The 23,370-nt window shown below is 36.3% G+C and overlaps 1 protein-coding gene across 2 annotated transcripts in view; it reads right to left on the bottom strand.

Moving 5' to 3' along the window:
* tmem132e (transmembrane protein 132E) overlaps positions 1 to 23,370 on the bottom strand; it is a 735,885-nt gene that overhangs the window by 10,135 nt on the left and 702,380 nt on the right. For both annotated transcript variants that reach the window (XM_030154381.1, XM_030154380.1), the window contains exon 8: positions 4,631 to 4,825. In XM_030154381.1, the coding sequence (XP_030010241.1) occupies positions 4,631 to 4,825 (195 nt within the window). The remainder of the gene's footprint in view (positions 1 to 4,630; positions 4,826 to 23,370) is intronic.

Genomic DNA, 23,370 nt, shown 5'->3' with positions numbered 1-23,370 from the left:
CAATAACTAATAAGTTACCTTGTTGAATTAGTTATCAAACTACTGTCATTAGTAATGACATTTTACAGGATAACTAGTAATGCCTCTTCAACATTGACTAACTGTCAGTGGAGCTAGCATAAAGTGATTAAATTGTGTTTTGGTTTATTTCTTCTTCTTTTTCTGCAGTTGAGTGTCTTTAAAACACAGACATCATGTACAACGTACCCATGTTCCATTCAGTTCTAATGGGACTAGCACATACACACTGCACCTTCTACACATGTGCTGTATCTGGGCTTAATGAAGTAATGTATTCAGTGTATTTTCATAACTTAATGTGCATTAATGGTGCAGTTGATTCTCTTGCCTAGTTTGATTTGTGGTTTATGGCAACAGAAGCAGCTTGGATTATAAATTATGCAATTATAGAAAAACAGTTCACTGCAAATATCTGCATCAACTCCAGTGGTAATAATCCTGTTCAGTTTCATTAATACCCAATACATCTGCTCTTTTGCACAGTGGTATCTTGGCGTAACTGTAGATATGCTTTATGGTGGACCTTCAAGCACTGAAAAGTCTTGGATTTTGTCAAGTAGAAAAGAGAAAAATGCAAAGAGACCTTGATTGTCCAACTGTCTCCATCCATAGTTTATGTGTTTCATTCATTTCTAGTGTAATAGAGGACATTAGGAAAGTTTTGCTGTGAAACAGAATCAAATGGCTTGAAATAGCTGCAGTACTCCTCTGAGAGCTCCGCCGGCAGAGGAATTGGCTGCCTTTTATGGCCTGGCCTTGGAGAGTACTTAGGACAATACATTACAATAATTAAATTTCAAGGTGGCCAAGAAGCGGAAAGCAAGAAAAATTGGAATTTAATGCTCGCTTCTCCCTCACTGATGCTTGATGTGGTTGTCGTTGCATTTTTAGCAACCTGCAGGCCAATGAAAGGGCAGAGAAGAAAAAGAAGGCTAGACACACACACACACACACACACATACACACCTACACACACTTCTCCCTAGGTGAAGCAGGGCTGCCAATTAATTTTTCGCTTAGAATTGTCGAAATATTTACTCGTGGCAAAGAAAAGAGCACTTTGCTCTTTTTTTATTTCCACCCCAACATCATCTTACACCTCTCAGTCAAGTAACAAAATCCACTTTAGCAAAGCATTTAGACCTACGGGAAGTGTTTTTCCAGGCTTAGTTAATACGAAGGTTACAATAGAGCAGCACCAAGAATACTTATTAGTTCACTGCAGCTGCTTTTAACTGGTGTCCTTGCTAACAATGCTGGCTGGAGCTTAAAAGATTTAGCTCTGAAATAATTTTATTACTCTGAAGTGAAACTAGAGGCAGATTGTTGATATGAAGCCACTGAGGGGATTTGGAAATAAACTTAATTTTAAGACACCGGAGAAAGACACTGAGAAACATGGAGCTAATTGCTACTGAGGCATGTGGAGTTCATTGTCAACTATGATGTGACTGCACTGACATCTATGACTGTTCCACTGTCATATTTAGATATAGAAAGACCCGGGTTTATTAAGTATAGTGCATAGGAACATGACCTATTCCGATGAAAAATGTACACACAATAATGCCATAAACCATCATCAAAAGAAACTAATTTGCAGTTCAAAATGAATGACATTCAGTGGAATTAAATTTTTCTACATATATCCAGCTAAAAAAAAAGTATTTCTAATGATAAATTCCTAGACGTTACCAAATAATATCATGCCAAATTATGTTCATTTATATTATTGCATGAACTGAGAATAATCTCGCAATGTATATTAAACGATCTATAGTTGAAAAACAGGATTTGCAAATATGTAAAACAATTTATGTGAAATTTGTGGACTCACAAATGGATATTCAAATCCACACAGCACTATGAAAGCATTTTGGAAATGTACAAATGCAATGTCACATGTTTTTACATGTTCAAGGTGATCAGCGTTTATGTGTAGACTGGGACACAAAATGTTGGACATAACTTGTGTTTTTTTTTATTTACAAATTACATCATACATATTTATGACCATTATGAGACTATTTTCCTGATATATCAATACGTGATGGTGTTAAAGATGCATGAGTCAAAGGCTTATTTTTCCATTTATTTTTTTACAGTTCTGTCATTTCAATCTATGCTACAATAATGAATAATCATGAACTGCTGCTGAATACGTGCAATACATTTTTAAACTGTTATAAAAGAAGAATTCTGGACATTTATTTATTTTCTGAATGCATCTATGATGTGATATGAAGTTATCCTGGGTCTGACATGTATGGGTTCTTACTGGCTGTTCTAATGAGTCCACCTACACTTTTAAACTCAAATGTTACAGTATTTATCCACACCATTAAAACCACACCACACAATTCCCCAAGAGTCCACATTAGTAAGAGGAGAGCTGCCATTCACAGCCTTGACTGACAGTTGTATGTGGGGATCAGTGAAAGTCATCTGGAGTAAAGCAGTAAGAATCTAGATGTGTCTCCTCACCACCATCTTAAATATTTGTCAGACGTTCTGCTTGGGGAATACAGTCTAGAACATAGAACGTGAGGCTTTAAATGCAAGATCTTAAATACAGAAGATGAACACATCAGAATGATCTAGGTCTACTTTAGAGCAATATGAATCATTCCTACGTTCACAATACGGGATTTATGACTCAAACACATAAACATATAATTACGAACAGATTCATATTTCTTTAATACTCTGTGATATTTTTTATTTAATTTTTTTCTTATACAGTCCTTTTTGCACTAAGGGCCTGATTTGCTAAGATCACAAATAACAGGCGCAAATGTGCTTGCTCGCGCTAAAATATGCGCGTGCTATTGATTTGCGTGTCAGGGGTGATCAACTAAGACTGCCTGCGCAAATGACAACAGGCGCAAAGTCTTAGAGACCGCCCTAATTAAATGAGGATTTTGCGTGTGCTACTGGTTGTCGTCATGGAGACAGTGGGCTGTAAAAACTGCTCTGGGATATCCCAGCACTCATAAATATGAAGTTCTTTTTCCACACCAAGGGGTGAATAGGTATTTCTCTGTTGTATTTTATCAGTGGTGAAGTGTGTTATTAGTGAAATAAATACCTTCTCTCTTTATGCCACTCTGTATGGTGAACGAAAACTTTTAATTCCGTGGGCATGATTAAAAAAAAAACAAAAAACTGCTTATATAGCCGGTTCAGGAGTCCAGTCACAACACCGTGGACATCACTGTTTGTGTGTGTGTGTGTGTGTGTGTATGTGTGTGTTGTGCAGCGCTAGAACCCGTACCGTTCAGTCTCCCTTGCACGCGCGCGAGAGAGAGAGAGAGAGAGAAAGAAAGAGAGAAAGAGACGTCTCTCAGTAGTCGGTCCTGGCCTAATGGTGATGTGCTGCTGGTGGAACCAGGCATGGGGGGCAGGCCCATAAAGTGGGGGGCCATATGTCTCAAATAATTATTTTTTTTCTTCTGTCACTCCATAAATGTGGATGTGATCAGAACAGATTCATTCTCTGTGTTGCCTTTGGTTGGGACTATGCCTCCTCCTCGCCACAACAACTGCAGCCAGTTTTGTGCAAAGCTGTGCCGGTGAAAACCTGCCTTTCAGACGTGCTAAATATAGATGCAAAATCAGCCACTGCAATCAGCTTCAGGTTTGTTAAACCACATTGCATGCGCTAAATAAATATTTACATTTACTCCTCCCAATAATTTTGCATGTTCTGGCAGAAACGCCCATATTGCATATTCATCAGGGCAAACACGCTAAATGGGTTGGGCATGTTATTTTGCCCATTTGAGAGGCGCAGCCTTCGGTGTGCCCTGTTTGTAGATAAGCTTCAACATGTTTCTGCATGCGCAGTCGAGTTTGCACACGTTTTTTACACGCGTAAACCTTTAGTAAATCAGGCCCGAAGTGTTTTTGCTGCTAAAGTGAACTGAGCTGCTAAACTGACTTTCATTGTTCCTGTGACAGTGACAATAAAGATCTATTCTATTCTATTCTATTCTATTCTATTCTATTCTATTCTATTCTATTCTGTTCTATTCTACATGTTTAAGGTTGATCTGATTTGAATAACTGCATATACTGTTGGGTACTCCACAGAGAAGCATCATATTTTGCAAGATCATCATGTTTGTAGTGTCCTATAGGAAGGACCTACGACTAAAAGCCCTGTTTTCAGCTTTTTCCCAAGAATCCAACAGGGTTTATGAAGACTTTATTTACTTTAAAATGAAAATAAGTTTAATTTCAATCCTTAATTGAACATTTCATTTTTCAGTTTAAAATCAACAGATAAGTTGTGAGACAAATACTGTAAAATGGAGGAAATGTTCACTATTGGTGGCGTTAAAGTAGAATAAGATGTAACCACTCACTGAACCAGTTCCATGTACAGTTCCATCCTGTCTCTGAGATCAATTAATCTTTTGTAGCAGTGTGTGTTATTTTATGACAGAAAACACTTTGGTTTTGGCTCAGATTTATGAATGTATATCAATAAGTTATATCTGTTTATGTACCAGCTTTATTTTATCCATGTGGATTTTTTTAGACACATACTACGAAGCAAATCCTTTATTTCTGTTTTTTTTGTGCATTGTGTTGTATGATGCTGTACCTGTTTGGGTGCAGTCAGCGTCTGGATGCCTGTTGCTTTGGCCACCATGGTGTGACTGTTTCCAGGACTGGGCTGCAGTGACATGGTGAGGCCTGAAACAGCGTGAACCCGCATCTCAGTGATGGAAACCTTGTCATCTGTGACGGAGAACGGTGACTCTCCAAGAACTGCATCCACAGCTAGCGGAGACTCCACCTGCAGAGAAGAGATGGTCTTTATTGTCTCCTCACATGACAGAGAGAGACATCACTTAAGTCAAGAATAGACAACAACTTTATTGCCTTTCTGAAGCTCATAAAGCCTGTGACAAGCCAATTCTGGATTAAATTATCTGTGCTGCTGTTTGCTCCAGTGTGGATCTTGAATCCATGTGTCAATGCCTTGCTGTCTATCACAGTGAAAAACAAAGAGAGCGAGAAAAAAAAAACCACACTTGAGAAGAATCCATCAGAGGCCAGACAACGAGGCACAATCTAAAACAACCGCTACCCGCTTTTAAAGTGACGGTTAGCAGAAACACTTGTGTCCATCTAAGTGTCACCACATGAAACACCAACGCTATTTAAAGCAAGCATCTCCTCCTTCAGGTAATCCCAGGCTTTTGACAGGCCTCTGCACTCACTCCTTTGAGCACTTTTAAAAGATCATTATTTCACATTGCAATTGCGACCAGAGGTCATGTGAGACTTGAACGAACTAAAGAGCCATTCAGCATAGGAGTGGCCTTGTCCTCTGAGTCAGACAGGGAAATCTTTTCCACCTTCAGCTTGAGTATTTTCAAACACTCATCAAATAAAGTGACGCGTGCTTATCCACTGAAGGGCTTGCTGGTCTGACAAGTTCTCCCAATCATCATCAACTGAAACCTTGAAGCTGCAATTCAACTATATCACATATACACAACGTACGTTATTTCACAACAGCAGCAGGGTACAAAAACACACACACACACAGACACTAATGTGTACACTCATAACAATATGTACAGGGTGGGGAAGCAAAATTTACAATATTTTGAGGCAGGGATTGAAAGACAGTGTATGACCAATTAGTTTATTGAAAGTCATGAGAATTTATTTGCCACAAGAAAATGTACATAATAGAAAATGTTTTTATTCTATGTGTCCTCCTTTCTCAATAACTGCCTTCACACGCTTCCTGAAACTTGCGCAAGTGTTCCTCAAATATTCAGGTGACAACTTCTCCCATTCTTCTTTAATAGTATCTTCCAGACTTTCTCGTAATAGTTTTGCTCATAGTCATTCTCTTCTTTCCATTATAAACAGTCTTTATGGACACTCCAACTATTTTTGAAATCTCCTTTGGTGTGACGAGTGCATTCAGCAAATCACACACTCTTTAACGTTTGCTTTCCTGATTACTCATATGGGCAAAAGTTTGTGAAAAGGTATGGATAATAGTGTTAGGTATGATTATGACATCAATATATGTTTGGTTTCAAAACAATTGACGTAGTGCCTGCTGAGAAAAAACAAGTAAATGTTCATTGTAAATTTTGCTTCCCCACCCTGTATATGGACTATTAAAGCAATACCATGACAGAATGATACAAAAAAAAAAGAACTAAACAATAAAAGATATTTCAGAGATGTGGTGTTGTATGTGATATTTGTTCATATTCTGTTTATTATTTACAGTAGAAGATGGTTGTGTCACCTCCAGTTTGGAAGAAGCAGACAGTAGTACTGAAGCTGAAGCATGGAGGCAACAGCAAAATGTATTTCAACCACCTTAAGAAATGTATTTTGGTTACAACTTGGGTGCATTTCCACTGCTTTACTTTGCTCTTTTGTGTTATAACATGGTAGGTCAGATCCCAACCAATGAACAAACTGTTTGACACATCTGTAGGAACAAAGTCTTGTGTTTTTGCACAAAGAAAACTATTTATTTATTTATTTATTTATTTATTGACTGTGGAGAGATCAACATAAGGCTTGTCCGATACCATCATAAAACAGTGACTATATTCCAAATACAGTCTTCACTCAAGCTAGCTAAAACACATACATTTTTATTTAATATTTTTTGTTTGGCTGCTACTCTACGTTTACAGGTACCAATAGGACAAAACATATTGTACTGAAGTTAAAACGGCTTCATTGGCTCCCTGTGTTTTAGAATAAATGATACAGTTGTTCCCCTGGAGGCTCATCCTGGGATATTCACTGCTCAAACCTTGAAATTCTGTTGTGAAATGACTTCCTGGAGGAGATCAGAGAAACTAGAATATTAGCTTGTTTTGAAGTTACTTCAAAAGTCACTCTCATTACAGACATACTGATTTTTCTATTAATTTTTGTCATATTCATACCATGATATTGTATTTAATGCTGCTTAACCCATAAAGACCCAAACAGCCACTGGCAACCAAAATCATCTACTGATTTGTCATCTTTTCATAGTCATCAGATATGACCCATTTGGACGTTCAGAGGCTCCGTAATGAACATGGAAACACCGTCATCTTCTACAACATTGATTCACCAGTAAAACCATGGAGTTGGATAAATGACAGTGGATGGAGGCATGTATGTTTTCATCCAGTTATTGATAACTTAGCTGAAAAAGTCATTTTTTCTTAAGCTGTCTTTGTTTCTGATATAATAACTGTCAAATTGAATCTGAACATTTCTAAATATCCACATGATCAGTGAATTAAATACAGAAAAAAACATGATTTTCACTGAAAAAAGCAAAATACAAGAAGGCGGCCATAAACATGATTCCCAAAAATTGCAAAAGTTGGATTTGTTGCTGTTGTCAACAAGTGTTTTGGTGTTCTTGTGTAAGATTTTAACTTCAAATCATATTTTACTGCATTTCTAATGGTCTTGTTGTCTACCTCAAGTTCAATTGCCATTTTTCTCATGGATTTGGTTGGATCCTTTAGGATTTTGGATTTGAGAGCTTTAATAAAAGCTTTGGTACGTTTTTTGTTGCTTCCTCCACTTCCAGACTTTCTCGTAATAGTTTTGCTCATAGTCATTCTCCTCTTTACATTATAAACAGTCTTTATGGACACTCCAACTATTTTTGAAATCTCCTTTGGTGTGACGAGTGCATTCAGCAAATCACACACTCTTTGACGTTTGCTTTCCTGATTACTCATATGGGCAAAAGTTTCTGAAAAGGTATGGATTTCTAAATATCCACATGATCAGTGAATTAAATACAGAAAAAAACATGATTTTCACTGAAAAAAGCAAAATACAGAGGATAATATTATATTAAATGGTAATAAATCACTTAAGAAAGTTTTAAAAAAGAGAAAAATTAATTTGAGAACTGCCACAAAAATAGCACTGGGTCTTCATGGGTTAAAATCACTTTAATTGTATTTAAAGTGGTTTATAACTTGCTATCTTGCCTTGACTTTGACACAACTTAAAACAAAATGACACTCAATGTAAAAATAATCTTTGAAAAACAGTTGAGTTGAATGCAAGGCCAGGAACAATGAACAATTAGGTAAAAATAACCAGGTATCAAGTCCTCTTTGATGCAATAAAACAAAACTGACCTTACTGTGATGCATGAGGCATCACATGTTTTTTCCTAAAGGGTCATTTAACTGGGTCTACCTGCTTATATACTGGTATTAATAGACCTATAAATAAAAGCACAAACCTACAATCTACAGATGATGGATCCTGACCCTGCAGTATTAAATTCAAATTATACCGAAGTTAAAAGCTTGAATAGAAGCAGAACTACTGGGCCTGATAATAAAACAATGCTTTAATTACTGTCAAACTTGCTGCTCTGGTACAACAGTAATACTGCTGATGTTTGAGACAGTCTTAATTTCCCTGTATGCATAGGTGAATATTTTTACTTCACTCTTTTGTTGTTAATTTCCTATCTTTGTAAAACCCACTGTTCTTACTGCATGCCTATATTTGCACACAAATCTTTCTTTACAGAATTATTGTATCCCTGCAAGCTGGCAGGACCTACTTTGTTATGTGCCATAAAACAAGAAATGCTTAGTTTAAAATGTTACCGTTAGAAACTAATCCCCTACTGTGTTAAATATTTGAGGTTGAAAATAGAAATAATAAACAAATGAATCCAGATACAAAACTCTGCATTCAGGTTCCACTTCCTTATGCATATTGTTTGCATGTGATGGATTAATGTGCCAGAAAGCAGAGTTATGGTTCATCGGGCAACACACAAACATGCGCACATACAAGCACACACATACAAAATATACAAAAAAAGCCCGAGGCTTGATAGCAAATGGATGCATAAATAAACTTTTAAAGTTTTCATGAGGAAAACTCGGTTTCATGATGGATCACGCTCACTATAGAAGCTTTTATCCTGCGACAAAAATCTTTGCATAAAACTTTTACTTCTAGGGTTAGATTGAGTTTAGGGGGAGGTAATAAAACTGCGTACCATAAGTCATTTAGGATTACTGACAGAGAGGTGAAGGATGTGTCCTTCTAAACAAACAGGACCTCTAAAAAGACTTCCACTAAACATAAAATATGACTCCAGCAGTGAAAACTCTTTGCTTATAATTGATTTTCTGCTTTGTCACGTTCCTTTCTACTGTGGCTGATATTTTCACAGGCCAATTAAAATGACTAAAAAGAAAATCTGACGCTATTAAAATCAATATGGTCAGCTATGTACAAATGTCAAAACATAATTCAAAGACATGCCACACTGTGCATTGATTTTATAAAGAAAAAGCAAATACAATCACAGAAGCTAATCCTGTCCAGACAGTTATGATCTGTGGTAGAAATATTGTGTAGGCATGTTTTTCTCAGCTGTCATGTTCCCAGCTTCAGGGATAACAGACATATTATCTAGGAATATGTACGATTTCTGGGAACATACTTCTAGTTGTATGCATTGACAAACAATATTTAAGTATAGATAGTAGAAATCATGTATCACAGAATAAGCAATCAAATCCTATCCTTGAACCTCTGCTGGTCTCTGCTGTTTTCATCATCTAATATGGATCACATGGACCCTCAAAGAACTATACACTCTTTTACGCTTGGCTGTTAAAACTTTACACATCTTTACCATCTTTAGTTTTATAAATTTCAACAATTATAGAGTAATACAATGAGAATATAGTCTATTTTAAAATCACAGCAGATAAATAAAGTAAAGCAATGCCTTAAAAATGTGTGAATGTGGACAGACAGACTTAAATAAGACAGACTGTATTAACAGTACAGTCGTGTGGTTCAGAGAGGAGATGTATTTCTTTGTGCAACTCTGGGTCAACATAATACTCCTACTACATCGTCCTTTGTCACAGAAATTACACTTGTAAGCAACTTTTGAAGGAATTTTAGTTTTAGGTTTAAGGACCAAAACAAAACAGATGTTTAATCAAATACAAAACAACAAACAAAGGGAAAATATTATTTCTAATCATTCACTGATGAACTATGTAGAGGTTATCCACAGCCCAGCCAAAGTCACTACCTGCATTAAACTAAGCAAATAGTTCAGACCCTCCCATTGGATAATTACTGCAGTGATTAATAAGTTGTTATATTATATTTACTGATCTAAAATGTTAAATAACTTTTGAAGCTATCAGCACATATAAGTAATTCAGGTCAAATCCAGTTTCTGAGCATTATATTTGGGTTTAAATGTATCTGTTTTAGAATGTAGAACGTAGAAACCCATTATTTTCTGCAACACTGAATCATCAAGAAAACCCATGTAGTTTGATAAATAACAGTGGTTTTGGGGACACTTTCTATCCACCCCATATAAGCTGTTTTATTTAGCTTTTTTCTTTTTTTTTTTAAATGCACACATTCAGTACATTTTGCAGCTGGAATAGATGTCTGTTTTTTTTTTAATCTTTCACTTTATATGTTCAGCTGATGAAATATTTTGCTGAAAAGTCACTTCTGAGCATTTATGAATGTCTACATCATGGGTGTCAAACTCATTTTAGTTCAGGGGCCAAATTCAGCCAAATTTGGTCTGAAGTAGGCCGGACCATTGAAATAATGACGTAATTATATATAAAGAAAGTCAACGCCAAACTTTCCTTACATGAGGAAAATGTTTACATCTACAAACTGTCCTTTAAAACAATGAGAATAACATGAACAACCTAAAATTTGTTAAGAAAAATAAGTGCAATCTGAACGATATTCTGCCTCAGTTTATCATTGACGTCATGTTTATTACAACTTAAAGTTCACAGTGGATCTACAAATACACTAAACATTTAATAACAGGCAGAATATTGTTAAAATTACACTTTTTTTTCAGGTTTTTCATATTTTTTCAGGATATTTACATTCTCTGTGAAATGATTTTTTGTTTTAGTGTACAGGGTGGGGAAGCAAAATTTACAATATTAGTTTATTTAAAGTCATGAGAATTTATTTGCCACAAGAAAATGTACATAATAGAAAATGTTTTTATTCTATGTGTCCTCCTTTTTCAATAACTGCCTTCACACGCTTCCTGAAACTTGCGCAAGTGTTCCTCAAATATTCCGGTGACAACTTCTCCCATTCTTCTTTAATAGTATCTTTAAGAAAGTCGACATTGCTGTGTGATGTTCTATTGGTAGCATGTTCTAAAACGCCCCAAATAGCAGAATCCAGAGGGTTTAGATCTGGGCTAGAAGGCGGCCATAAACATGATTCCCAAAAATTGCAAAAGTTGGATTTGTTGCTGTTGTCAACAAGTGTTTTGGTGTTCTTGTGTAAGATTTTAACTTCAAATCATATTTTACTGCATTTCTAATGGTCTTGTTGTCTACCTCAAGTTCAATTGCCATTTTTCTCATGGATTTGGTTGGATCCTTTAGGATTTTGGATTTGAGAGCTTTAATAAAAGCTTTGGTACGTTTTTTGTTGCTTCCTCCACTTCCAGACTTTCTCGTAATAGTTTTGCTCATAGTCATTCTCCTCTTTACATTATAAACAGTCTTTATGGACACTCCAACTATTTTTGAAATCTCCTTTGGTGTGACGAGTGCATTCAGCAAATCACACACTCTTTGACGTTTGCTTTCCTGATTACTCATATGGGCAAAAGTTTGTGAAAAGGTATGGATAATAGTGTTAGGTATGATTATGACATCAATATATGTTTGGTTTCAAAACAACTGATGTAGTGCCTGCTGAGAAAAAACAACTAAATGTTCATTGTAAATTTTGCTTCCCCACCCTGTAAATACAGGAAAATTACATGCAAAATATTTACATTTACAAAGAGAAAAATTTGGAGTTGTATGTATTTATAGGTTATTATGATAATATTTTTCCTGGTCTATATGTGGAACCTAAACCAAAATTTTTGTGAATATCTTCAGTGTAATTTTTGCATTTCACAAATTCATCCCACGGGCTGGATTAGAACCTTTGATAGGCCACATTTGGACCCCGGACCACATGTTTGACACCCCTGGTCTACATGATCAGTTAATTAAATATTGAAAATACCCGATTTTCACCAAAAAATGCAAAGTACAGAGAGTAAGAGTAAAATGAATAGTGACAAATCAATGAGTTTGGAAGTTGCATTAAAAATAGTTCTGGGTCTTTAAAGTTTCATTGTGGCGCCAGAATGAGACACAAGCCCATCTACAAACCAATCCAACTATCGGGATACACCAACGACACATAGGTAAGATATAGAAGTTCTTTAACTTTATCAAAACTGCAACATCAAACCTAAACTTTAGTCACAGAATGCATTTAGGAGTAATGCTGTGATGTAATTTCTCTCTGTTGGTGAGGAGAGGTCAACTGAAGCTCTGTCGTTCCTTCCAGCTCAGCTCCCAGTTGAATTTGTCACCGGTGCTGCAGGCAGGGGAAGTGAAGTGAAGCATGAAAGTACTTACACTTTACATGTTTTTCAGCTTGGAGTTTCTTCCTGTTCTGTTCTGTCACTGTTGAGTGTACGGCTGTGTGTAGCTGTGCGTGGCATTGTGTCAGCGGCCTTCACAAGAGGCAGCGGCATTATTTCACTGATGCTTTTCAGCATACAGAAGATCAATGATAGGTCCAAGAAGCACACTGACAGTACAGCTGGATTTCTTCCCTTAACATCGGCCTGTAGTCGCTAAAGCTGAAGCTGGAACACACACTCTGCATCCCTTCTCACACTTCACACACCGCAAATACAGAGCTGATGTATTTTCCAATAGGTAGTCAATGAGAGATTTCACACAAACTGTAGATTTCAATGTAATTAACCCTTTCATGCATAGTGGTCACTACAGTGGACAGTTATTCTACAGCTGTTCTTTTGTATATTCATGGGTTTTGTTGTTTTAGTTCCATATCAGCCAACACAGTGGACACTTATGCATCATCCCATACACTGTAATTCATATCGTTATTGTAAATTTGCTGTTCTTCATACACCATTATTATTAGACTGTAATTAACAGTTGTTTTTTTTTTTTTTTTTTTAAACAAAAAGGTGTTTTTTTTTTCATATTATCTCCATAAAGTGAGTAATAACTAGTATTACAGTATCTTAAAATGTGAGAAAACATCAGATTAGCTGCATTAAACATGTTTTTATTTCATAGTTTTCACACAGTATATCAGTAAATACATGTTTCTTTGCTTCAAAAATTTAAAAAAAATGGTGTCCAGCTGAGTGGACATTTTTACTAATCCATGAAAAATAAGTTCATACAGTTTTTTTTTTTTTTTTTTCAATTGTATTGTTTTTTTAATGCCTAAAGAGGAATAAAAACACTCCGGAAAAAAAAATCTTAACATTCTCATAATTCATGCATGAAAGGGTTAATCAACAGTAAAACAACAATTATACCACTTAAAACTAATTTTAACTTTCTTTACTCATCTTCAAAAATAGTCTTGTAAATTTCAGCCTTTACAATTATGTAACTGCAAAAGGTTGCCATAAAGAGGTTCTACAAGGTCACCAGCAGGGGGTATCAAAAAAACACTTAGGTCAACCAAAACCACCAATGAATCAAGGCTATGTGTCCACAGACTGTATCACACACTGAATAAAGTATAAAGCTCATTAGTGTCTCATTAATTTGGGAGGCAAGGGGTATTGTTTTTGGTTCTGTTGGTTTGTTTGTTTGTTAAAACTCTAGCAGAACCACTGTTGGTTGAATTCATACCAACTTTGGTTCATAGATTGCCAGTGACACAGAATAAATCTCATTACATTTTGGGAACATTAGATTAAAGTTCAAATTTTTTTATGAATTTTTATTTATTTATTTTTTTTTCCATTTACTTATAATAGGCAAAATTTCCCATGTCTGTAGCAGCAAAGCTACTGGTTGAATTCATACCAAATTGGGTTTATAGATTGCCAGTGACCCAGAATAGATGTGGTTACATTTTGGGAAAAGTACTGTAGGTCAAAGTTAAAATTTTTTCTGAATTTTTAAAATCGTTTTTCTTCTCCCATTTATTTATAATAGGCAAAATTTCGCATGTCTATGAAAACATCAATTTTGTTTCAACTTACTTTAAACTTGGCACATATATAGAGGCAACTGATATGCTGACATCACAAGCATATACGATAACATCAGTTGGATCGATGCCAAAATAAGCTACAATACGTGTGAGGGATGGCGTTTATTGTGCCTGGCACCACTTGTTTAGCGCTTATTTGGATAGTTAGTTATAATCTTCACATCCTGCATCAGCTGATAGTTTACATTATAGCCCTGTTAGCTTAGCTGTGTTTTAAGACAGAAAACAGCCACAGTAAAACCACAAATCACCTCTGTTTTCTGTAGTTTGTGTTGTCAGTAGCTGCACTAAAGATCTGTTTGGAATCATCCAAACAGGGTCAGAACTGTCACAGTTTAGTCTGAACCATGGAGCAAAAAACAGAAATAATAATATCACATAATAACTTTTTACCTTAATAGCCTCATAATCAAAAGTGTAGAAGAAACGTTGTGATTTAAGTATCAAACTCATTCTGTTCATGTAGAGCTGTGATCAGTGCCTCGCTTTTATCACTTTGTCCCTTTCTTTGACTCAAAAAGTGCCATCTCATCACTCTCTGATGCTTTGGTCACAGGCCCCGACGTGTTAGTTTTCTTCACCGTAGAACAGTAGAGTGACTCACTACTCCCTCTAGTGGTCCCATAAATTTACCAAACAGTGGGTACAAGCAGATTCAGTTCATATCACTATAATCCTATAATCCGCTGATAATATTTGACAGTGGAAAGACTGCATATAGACCCTTGTAATAAAACTATGCGACACCCTTATAATGAATTGATCAGTCTGTGTGTGCTTCAGCTGTGCACTACAGTCATATTTGTTCCATGTAGAACAGATGAAATGGTTGCCAACACTAGAGTGGCGCCAAAATAAATCAAACACTACATCTGTTTCATGGTGATATTTTAGCCAAGTAGACTCAGGGGAACACTTGCTTTTTGTAAATGTAAATTTCATTATTTCCCACAGAAATCACAATATGACTCTTCAAATCTGGCAGCTTCACTGAAGTGTACAGATACTGAATCCCTGTGGATTCTCATCAGATAACAGCCCAAATTTTCATTTTGTTAATTGCGTAAACCTGATAAAATGGCAACACGACAAACCAGTTGACTGAAATCCATTTTCCATTAATTTAACATAGAACAATTTGGCTCAAAACAGGAAACTCAAAATGTTATTTTTGCAGGTGAACTCTGTGGTTCAACCCTTGTTAAATATTGAATTTGCTATATTCACTTTTTAAAATTGTACTTTCAATTTTAAAGAAACTACATTTATAATTAGCTTTTGCGCAAGAAACACAAAGACAAGTTTCTTTATTTGAAACAGCTGAAAAATAAAAACAAATATAAGCCTACTCTGTGCAAAGTTTGCCAACACTGGCAGTCCCATGAGAAAACAAGAAAACATTTCCCGAAAACTGAAAAAAACTTTCATTATGCAGGATTCATATAATGTTATATTCTGTTTGATTCATTTCCCACTAGCCTCTGTATCAAACACACAAGACGTTATTTTTTGTAACATTAAGGATGAACACTGTGTCTCAGTTTGAGTGGGAATGATGTGTTCTTAAAGCCACCCAACTTTGTGATTGTAACATAAAACATAAAAATATCTAGTGCAACTTAAACTTTCAGCAATCCAGAACATGTTATATAATACCTTTATGGTGTTAAATAAAAACTTATTACCTGAAACTTTACATTGGTTTGCATTCTCATATTTTATAAAACAACCATAGTTTTCTGTGCACACTTTTCAGCACAAGGTGTTAATAATTGTTTTCCAGGGTGTATTTAGAGCAGTTCCCTCTGTCTGCAACCGTCATGTAGTCTGAGAATGTTTAAGGTCTTGATGTTTTTTTGTTTTTTTTTTTATAGCAGGCTAGTGAGATAATTGTTGAGGAAAACTAACATAATGGTTGAATGTTAGTACAGTCGGCACCAAACGCTATTGCAAGCATAAGGTAAATAATATATTCTTTAGCTGTGTATAATCTTGGGAGTGTTCAATTTGTACCTTTTGGATAAAGAAATGCTTTACTTACTGTCCAAAATTTCACAACAAAAATACAGTAACAGCCAAAATCGAACACAGGGAACTGTATTTGCTTTAATCTCAAAATGGATGCAGGTCAGTCTGTAGTAGTAACTTAACAAGCATCATCACTTAACTCAATCAGACAGTACCTGTGTACAACATTAATGACAAATATCTAACAAGCCACAATTTAATATTCAGAAGAACAGCTTTATCAAATTGAAGCTTGTTCCATTTTTTGTAGACCAAAATGACACATCAATTTAGTCTGGTTACGCTTTGACTTTTACACGGGCCAGCATACATCTTGTAGAAATGATGGGCATTTTTCATTATACTTTCCATCAGTGTAATTAACATTGACGAGCACAAAGATGTTTTATGCTTGTTTGCACAAAATGCAAAGTGCTTCACTTCCAAGAGGATGAACTGATGAAATTCAAGTGTAATACCTCTTGAAAGTCAGTGAAAAATGAAAACAGGACCTTTTTTCAACTTCTATTGCCCTCTACACTTTAAGGTCGGCTACCCTGCTTCCCATATTACGCCATAAGTGGATGCAAAATAAACCCCCATGCATGGCAAAGGGTCCCTAGATATATGCAGAGTATTTAAACAGAGAAAAAGAGGAAATGATGTGAAAAGTGGATTAAGTCTAAATTGTATTTAGACGTTGCTCTCATGTGTTTTGTATCTCAGGGTACAGGCTGTGGTTTGAGTCTCAGTTCCATAAATAGATGTTCTCGTGTATGTGTTTTGAATTGTAAGCACTTTCATAGAGAATCCTTTATTTTGATGACACATCACAGAACAATTCTCACACCAAAACACTCACAACGAATATTCAATAGAAGGCTTAAGTTTGGGAGAAGAGAGGCTTATGGCTGACAAGATTTACTATATCACATATATAGTACAGATACTTTAAGATGCTTGTTTTCCCAAATTGGTTGTGATTGAATAACATGTCACTATATATTTTTTTGAAGTGTCTATTTCCACTGTCCTGTGGGACTACTTTCTCATTTGTCTATTACCACAGAGCCAATCAGCACCCTCGTTATATCATGTGTAGACTGGTAACCTGTCCCCCTGCTGCCATAGTACTGGGGCAATAAGCATCACACATGCCATGTGTCTATCTGGGTACAGGAAAAGGTTAGGGTACCACTTACTGGAAGATGGTTTGTTTGTCTATTCACACTTCCAGTTTCAGCATGCAGACAAACAACATGAAACGTGCCGACTGTTTTGCCTCATATGAGGAATTTGCCCAGGTTTATGATGAATAAAAATCAATCACTGGGACAACGTTCAGAGTGCAGAATTCGGATCATTTGATTGGCTCTATGGCAATAGACAAACCAATATTTCGTGGCATGGTACTGTGGCAGTAGCCATTGCCATATTTTTTTGGAGTTCAGGAACAAAAGTGACATAACATACGCTCTGTTGCTCAGTTTTTGTAGATTCTGCCCCTTAACAAATGATAGTCAGCCTGTGGTCATGAGTATTATTAATTTTATATTTACTATATTATTAAACACATAGTCATTATGAATTAAGTCCTTATTAGTAAACATATACAGTACTGTGCAAATGTGCATCATGTCATATTGAAAATAGATGTGCAGTTCTGGAACTACAACTGGAAGAAATAGAACATATGTTAAGGAACAAAAAATACTGACCAAAGTGTCAAGTGTTTAGTGTGATCTGGTGTACTTCATATGTTGTGATCTGTTTTGCATAACGAATACGACATTTACTAGACATTTATTAAGTAAGTAAGTAAGTAAATTTTATTTATAGAGCACTTTTCACAGACAGAGTCACAAAGTGCTTTATCAATTCAAATCAGAATCAAATTAAGTTTACAGAGACCCAACAGAATCCTTCAGGAGCAAACACTTGTGATTGGTGACAGTGGCGAGGAAAAACTTCCCTTTAACAGCAGAAACCTCGAGCAGACCCAGACTCCTGAAGGATGGCTGTCTGCCTTGACCAGTTGGGGTTAAAGAGAGAGAGAGAGAGTAAAGGAGGAGAAAAGAGAGAGCGATAGAGATGTAGAGAGACTGGGGGGGGGGATGACACATGGAGTATGTTATGATGAATACATAGAGTGTAATCAGTTTGTGGTGGCCCTGGGTCAGGTGGGAGACTAAAAAGCCTTATTGAACAGGAGGGTTTTGAGGTGTTTCTTAAAGCTCTCTACAGAGTCCATGGACCGTAGGTGTAGAGGCAGGTCATTCCATAGACGTGGTGCCACAGCTTTAAAAGACCTGTCACCACGTGTGCTAAAACAGGTGCGTGGAACCATCAGCAGGTATTAGGATAACACACAAAGATCCCACATTATTATTATTATTATTATTATTATTATCATTGGTAGTACTAGTATTTCCTCTTTTGGTAAATAAATATAGTTAAATGGCTTAAGACTTTTGCACAGTACTGCATATATCAGAATATCAGCTCTTCATTTATTATAAACAAGATATTAATGAGTTCAGTTCTGAATTCTGAACCCTATTCTGCAACTACAGGGCCGTTAACTAAAAGTTTTCCCTAAAGAACCCCATATTTACTGCTTATTGATAATAAGTGAGAAAGATGTTTGTCATAATTAATGCCCTTGTAGTTATTAATTTTCAAACCACTAGTGAATCAGTTATGAATAAGATCCTACTTTAGTCTGAGGAAAATCTAATAAACAAGATATAAAGATTTAATTTATTTGGATATGCTTAAAACTTGATGTTAATAGAGTCATTCCAAGCTGGGAAATGGAAAATATGAGAAAGTCCCAACCCAATTCACAGTATACGTCATCTATAAATCATATAAATTGTCGAGATTGATTTTGTGTCTGAATTAATGTTCTTCTCCAGTTGTGATGCCATTTCCAGATCACTTTATCTTGAAAAAGGCCATTTAAAAGAGATATAACCAAATAAATGCATCAGCAAAATAATATTCGTATTCTAAATCCTTTATATTAATCAATTTAAATGCATTTAAGAGTAGAAAACGCATATTAAATGTATGTCAGTTTTATAAGTAGGTCTACAAACTGACTCCATCCAGTCTTTGGTATATAAAGTATATTAACATCCAATGTGTTGTGGAGCCTCCTGACTATCATATCTATTATAAGTGCTAATTAGGTAGGTAGGTAATTGCTGCAAAACTATTAATCACCTAATATTTACCCCACCCCCGAAGGAGAGGCAAGCGGGATTGTTTTTGGTTTGGTTTGTTTGTTTTTCTTTGATTGTTAACACTCTAGCAGCAAAACTATTCATTGAATTCATACCAAATTGGGTTCATATATTGCCAGTGACCCAGAATAGACGTCAATACATTTTGGGAACAGTAGGTTAAAGTTCACATTTTTAATCAATTTTTAAAATCTTGTTTTTTCCCCATTTACTTACAATGGGCAAAATTTCACATGTCTGTAACAGTAAGAGTATTGGCTGAATTTATACCAAATTGGGTTTACAGATTGCCAGTGACCTAAAATAGATGTGGTTACATTTTGGGAACAGTAGGTCAAAGTTCACATTTTTAATGAATTTTTAAAATCTTCTTTTTTCCCCATTTACTTAAAATGGGCAAAATTTCACATGTCTGTAACAGTAAGAGTATTGGCTGAATTTATACCAAATTGGGTTTACAGATTGCCAGTGACCCAAAATAGATGTGGTCACATTTTGGGAAAAGTAGGTCAAAGTTCACATTTTTTATGAATTTTTAAAATCTTCTTTTTTCCCCATTTACTTACAATGGGCAAAATTTCACATGTCTGTAACAGTACAAGTATTGGCTGAATTTATACCAAATTGGGTTTACAGATTGCCAGTGACCCAAAATAGATGTGGTTACATTTTGGGAAAAGTAGGTCAAAGTTCACATTTTTTATGAATTTTTAAAACTAGCGGCATTGTACCCGTGGTGCCATTGTACGATAGCGCCCTCTCATGGTGCAACAGCAGCATTGCACCCGTACACCCTCCCGTGCTGCAACATTGGGACTTTGGGTCGGACAAACACGCGCCGGACCCAGAAATGTCAATTATAGTAGGATGTTTCTCTTCTCCCATTTACTTACAATGGACAACATTTCAAATGTCTACAACAACATCAATTTTGTTTCAATTTACTTCAAACTTGGCACATGTATAGAGGCAATTGATATGCTGACAACAACACACGCATAGACATGATGACATCAGCTCGATCGATGCCAAAATAAGCAACAATACGTGCGAGGGGCGGGGTTTGTTGTGCAGAATAATCATGCAGAATAAGGCTTTTTGAATTTTTGACCAGTTCCTGTCTCAACGGCTTAAGACTCCTTGAACAAACGTATACAATACAATAAGATAAATTTTTAGGAGACATCTGCAGAACCCATTCCACTATACACCACTGTGCAAAAGTCTTAGACCCCCATTAGGTTTGTCGGTTCAGTAAAGTGATGATAACAACATAAATGCATTTGTCAGTCTCTGCATTAAGATTTACTCTGGATATATGGGAAATATGTACAGCAGGAACAACAACAAAGTTTCAGGGTAAAAAAAAACACCAAAAAACGCTTCTATAAACCAAAGTGGTAGTAGTTAGTGTGACCTCCCTTTGCACTTAACATGTCTTTAACCCTTTTGTTCAGACAATATAAGATTCATCCATCAATCTTCTGAACCACTTTATCCTCAAGAGGGTTGTGGAGGTGCTGGAGCCGATCCCTGGACGTGTGGCCAACCACCTCTCACTCTGACATTCAAACCTATGGGGAGTTTAGCTTAACCAGTTAACCTGTTAGTGCACGTCTTTGGATGGTGGGAGGAAGCCAGAGTACCCGGACAGAACCCACGCAAACACGGGGAGAACATTCAAACACCGCACAGAAGGTCAAATCCAGGACCTTCTTGCTGAGGGGCTACAGTACTATCCACTCCACCACTGTGTCGCCCACAATATGAGATTTATTGCATTTTAATTTTCAGATATTTTACAGAGTTTTGTAACTGTATGTGCTGCTTCTTGTCATGAGGTCAGAGGTCACATTAAATGCTGACTTTATCCTTTACGACCCATTTACTTCAGTTTTTGTGTGTCTTGCACATATTTCCTGTATTTTCTTGTTGCATTTGAAGAAAAGAGAATGAGAAATAAATACATACATGCTTATTTCAATCAAAGCCACAGGTGTTCTAAGACTTTTGCACAGTCCTGGACATCAGAGGGAACTGTGGGAAAAGGATCCACTGCTCCAGTCTGAAAAGTACAGCAGAGTCTCTATTTCATAAGAAACATGAGGAAAAACAAAACTGCATGAATGAGACGCTGCTGGGTACCTACTACCGCTGGTCCACTGAGTACTATGGTCCACCCACCGCCTTCACAGGGTCATCAATACCACCCAGAAGATCACTGCCTGCTCACTGAGCTCTTTGGAGGACTTATTTAGCTTTCACTGCTTTAATGGAGTAGCCAATGTGCTGAAATACCTATCCTAAATAAATCTATCTGTCCGTCCGCCCACCCACCTATCTATCTATCTATCTATCTATCTATCTATCTATCTATCTATCTATCTATCTATCTATCTATCTATCTATCTATCTATCTATCTATCTATCTATCTATCTATCTATCTATCTATCTATCTATCTATCACTCTCTCTCTCTCTATCTATCTATCTATCTATCTATCTATCTATCTATCTATCTATCTCTCTCTCTCTCTCTCTCTCTCTCTCTCTCTCTCTCTCTCTCTCTCTCTCTCTCTCTCTCTCTATCTATCTATCTATCTATCTATCTATCTCTATATATATATACACTGAACAAAAATATAAACGCACCACTTTTGTTTTTGCTCCCATTTTTCATGAGCTGAACTCAAAGATCTAAAACTTTTTCTATGTACACAAAAGGCCTATTTCTCTCAAATATTGTTCATAAATTTGTCTAAATCTGTGTTAGTGAGCACTTCTCCTTTGTCCTTTGCTGAGATACTCCATCCACCTCACAGGTGTGGCATATCAAGATGCTGATTAGACAGCAGGATTATTGCACAGGTGTGACTTAGGCTGGCCACAATAAAAGGCCACTCTAAAATGTGCAGTTTTACTGTATTGGGTGGTCCGGGGGGGTCAGTATTTGGTGTGACCACCATTTTCCTCGCACAGTCTTCTTCATGAATTCTCTGAAACAGCTTTGGAGATGGCTTATGGTAGAGAAATGAACATTCAATTCACAGGCAAAAGCTCTGGTGGAGATTCCTGAAGTCAGCATGCCAATTTCATATTCCCTCAAAACTTGTGACATCTGTAGTATTGTGCTGTGTGATAAAACTGCACATTTTGGAGTGGCCTTTTATTGTGGCCAGCCTAAGTCACACTTGTGAAAAAATCATGCTGTCTAATCAGCATCTTGATATGCCACACCTGTGAGGTGGATGGATTATCTCAGCAAAGAAGAAGTGTTCACTAACACAAATTTAGACAGATTTGTGAACAATATTTGAGAGAAATAAACCTTGTGTGTACACAGAAAAAGTTTTAGATCTTTGAGTTCAGCTCATGAAAAATGGGAGCAAAAACAAAAGTGGTGCGTTTATATTTTTGTTCAGTGTATATATATCTATCACTCTCTCTCTCTCTCTCTATCTATCTATCTATCTATCTATCTATCTATCTATCTATCTATCTATCTATCTATCTATCTATCTATCTATCTATCTATCTATCTATCTATCTATCTATCTATCTATCTATCTATCTATCTATCTATCTATGTGTGTAACTGCACAAATTTCATTCAATACTCATTATTAGGCTTTTATATAATCACTTAAAAAGATGAGTTATTGTATTTTCCTACCTTAAAATGAGCTTTGTTGCCATGTTTAGTTCATAGTAAATTTCTTGTCTTTTATTTTATAGTGAGTTGCACCCCTATTGCAGGGGTGGGCAACTCCAGTCCTCAAGGGTCGGTGTCCTGCATGTTCTAGATATTTCCCTCTTCCATCACACCTGGAAGCCACTACATTGTTATCAGGCTTCTGCAGAGCTTGATGATGAACTGATCATTAATTGAAGCAGGTGTGCTGGAAGAGGGAAATATCTCAAACATGCAGGATACCAACCCTCCAGGACCGGAGTTGCCCCCCGACCTATTGTG

Source organism: Sphaeramia orbicularis, chromosome 14, assembly GCF_902148855.1.
Source record: "Sphaeramia orbicularis chromosome 14, fSphaOr1.1, whole genome shotgun sequence".
Taxonomy (NCBI): Eukaryota; Metazoa; Chordata; class Actinopteri; order Kurtiformes; family Apogonidae; genus Sphaeramia; species Sphaeramia orbicularis.
The sequence above is the reverse complement of the archived record's forward strand: the minus strand, read 5'-3'. Positions and strand labels throughout refer to the sequence as shown.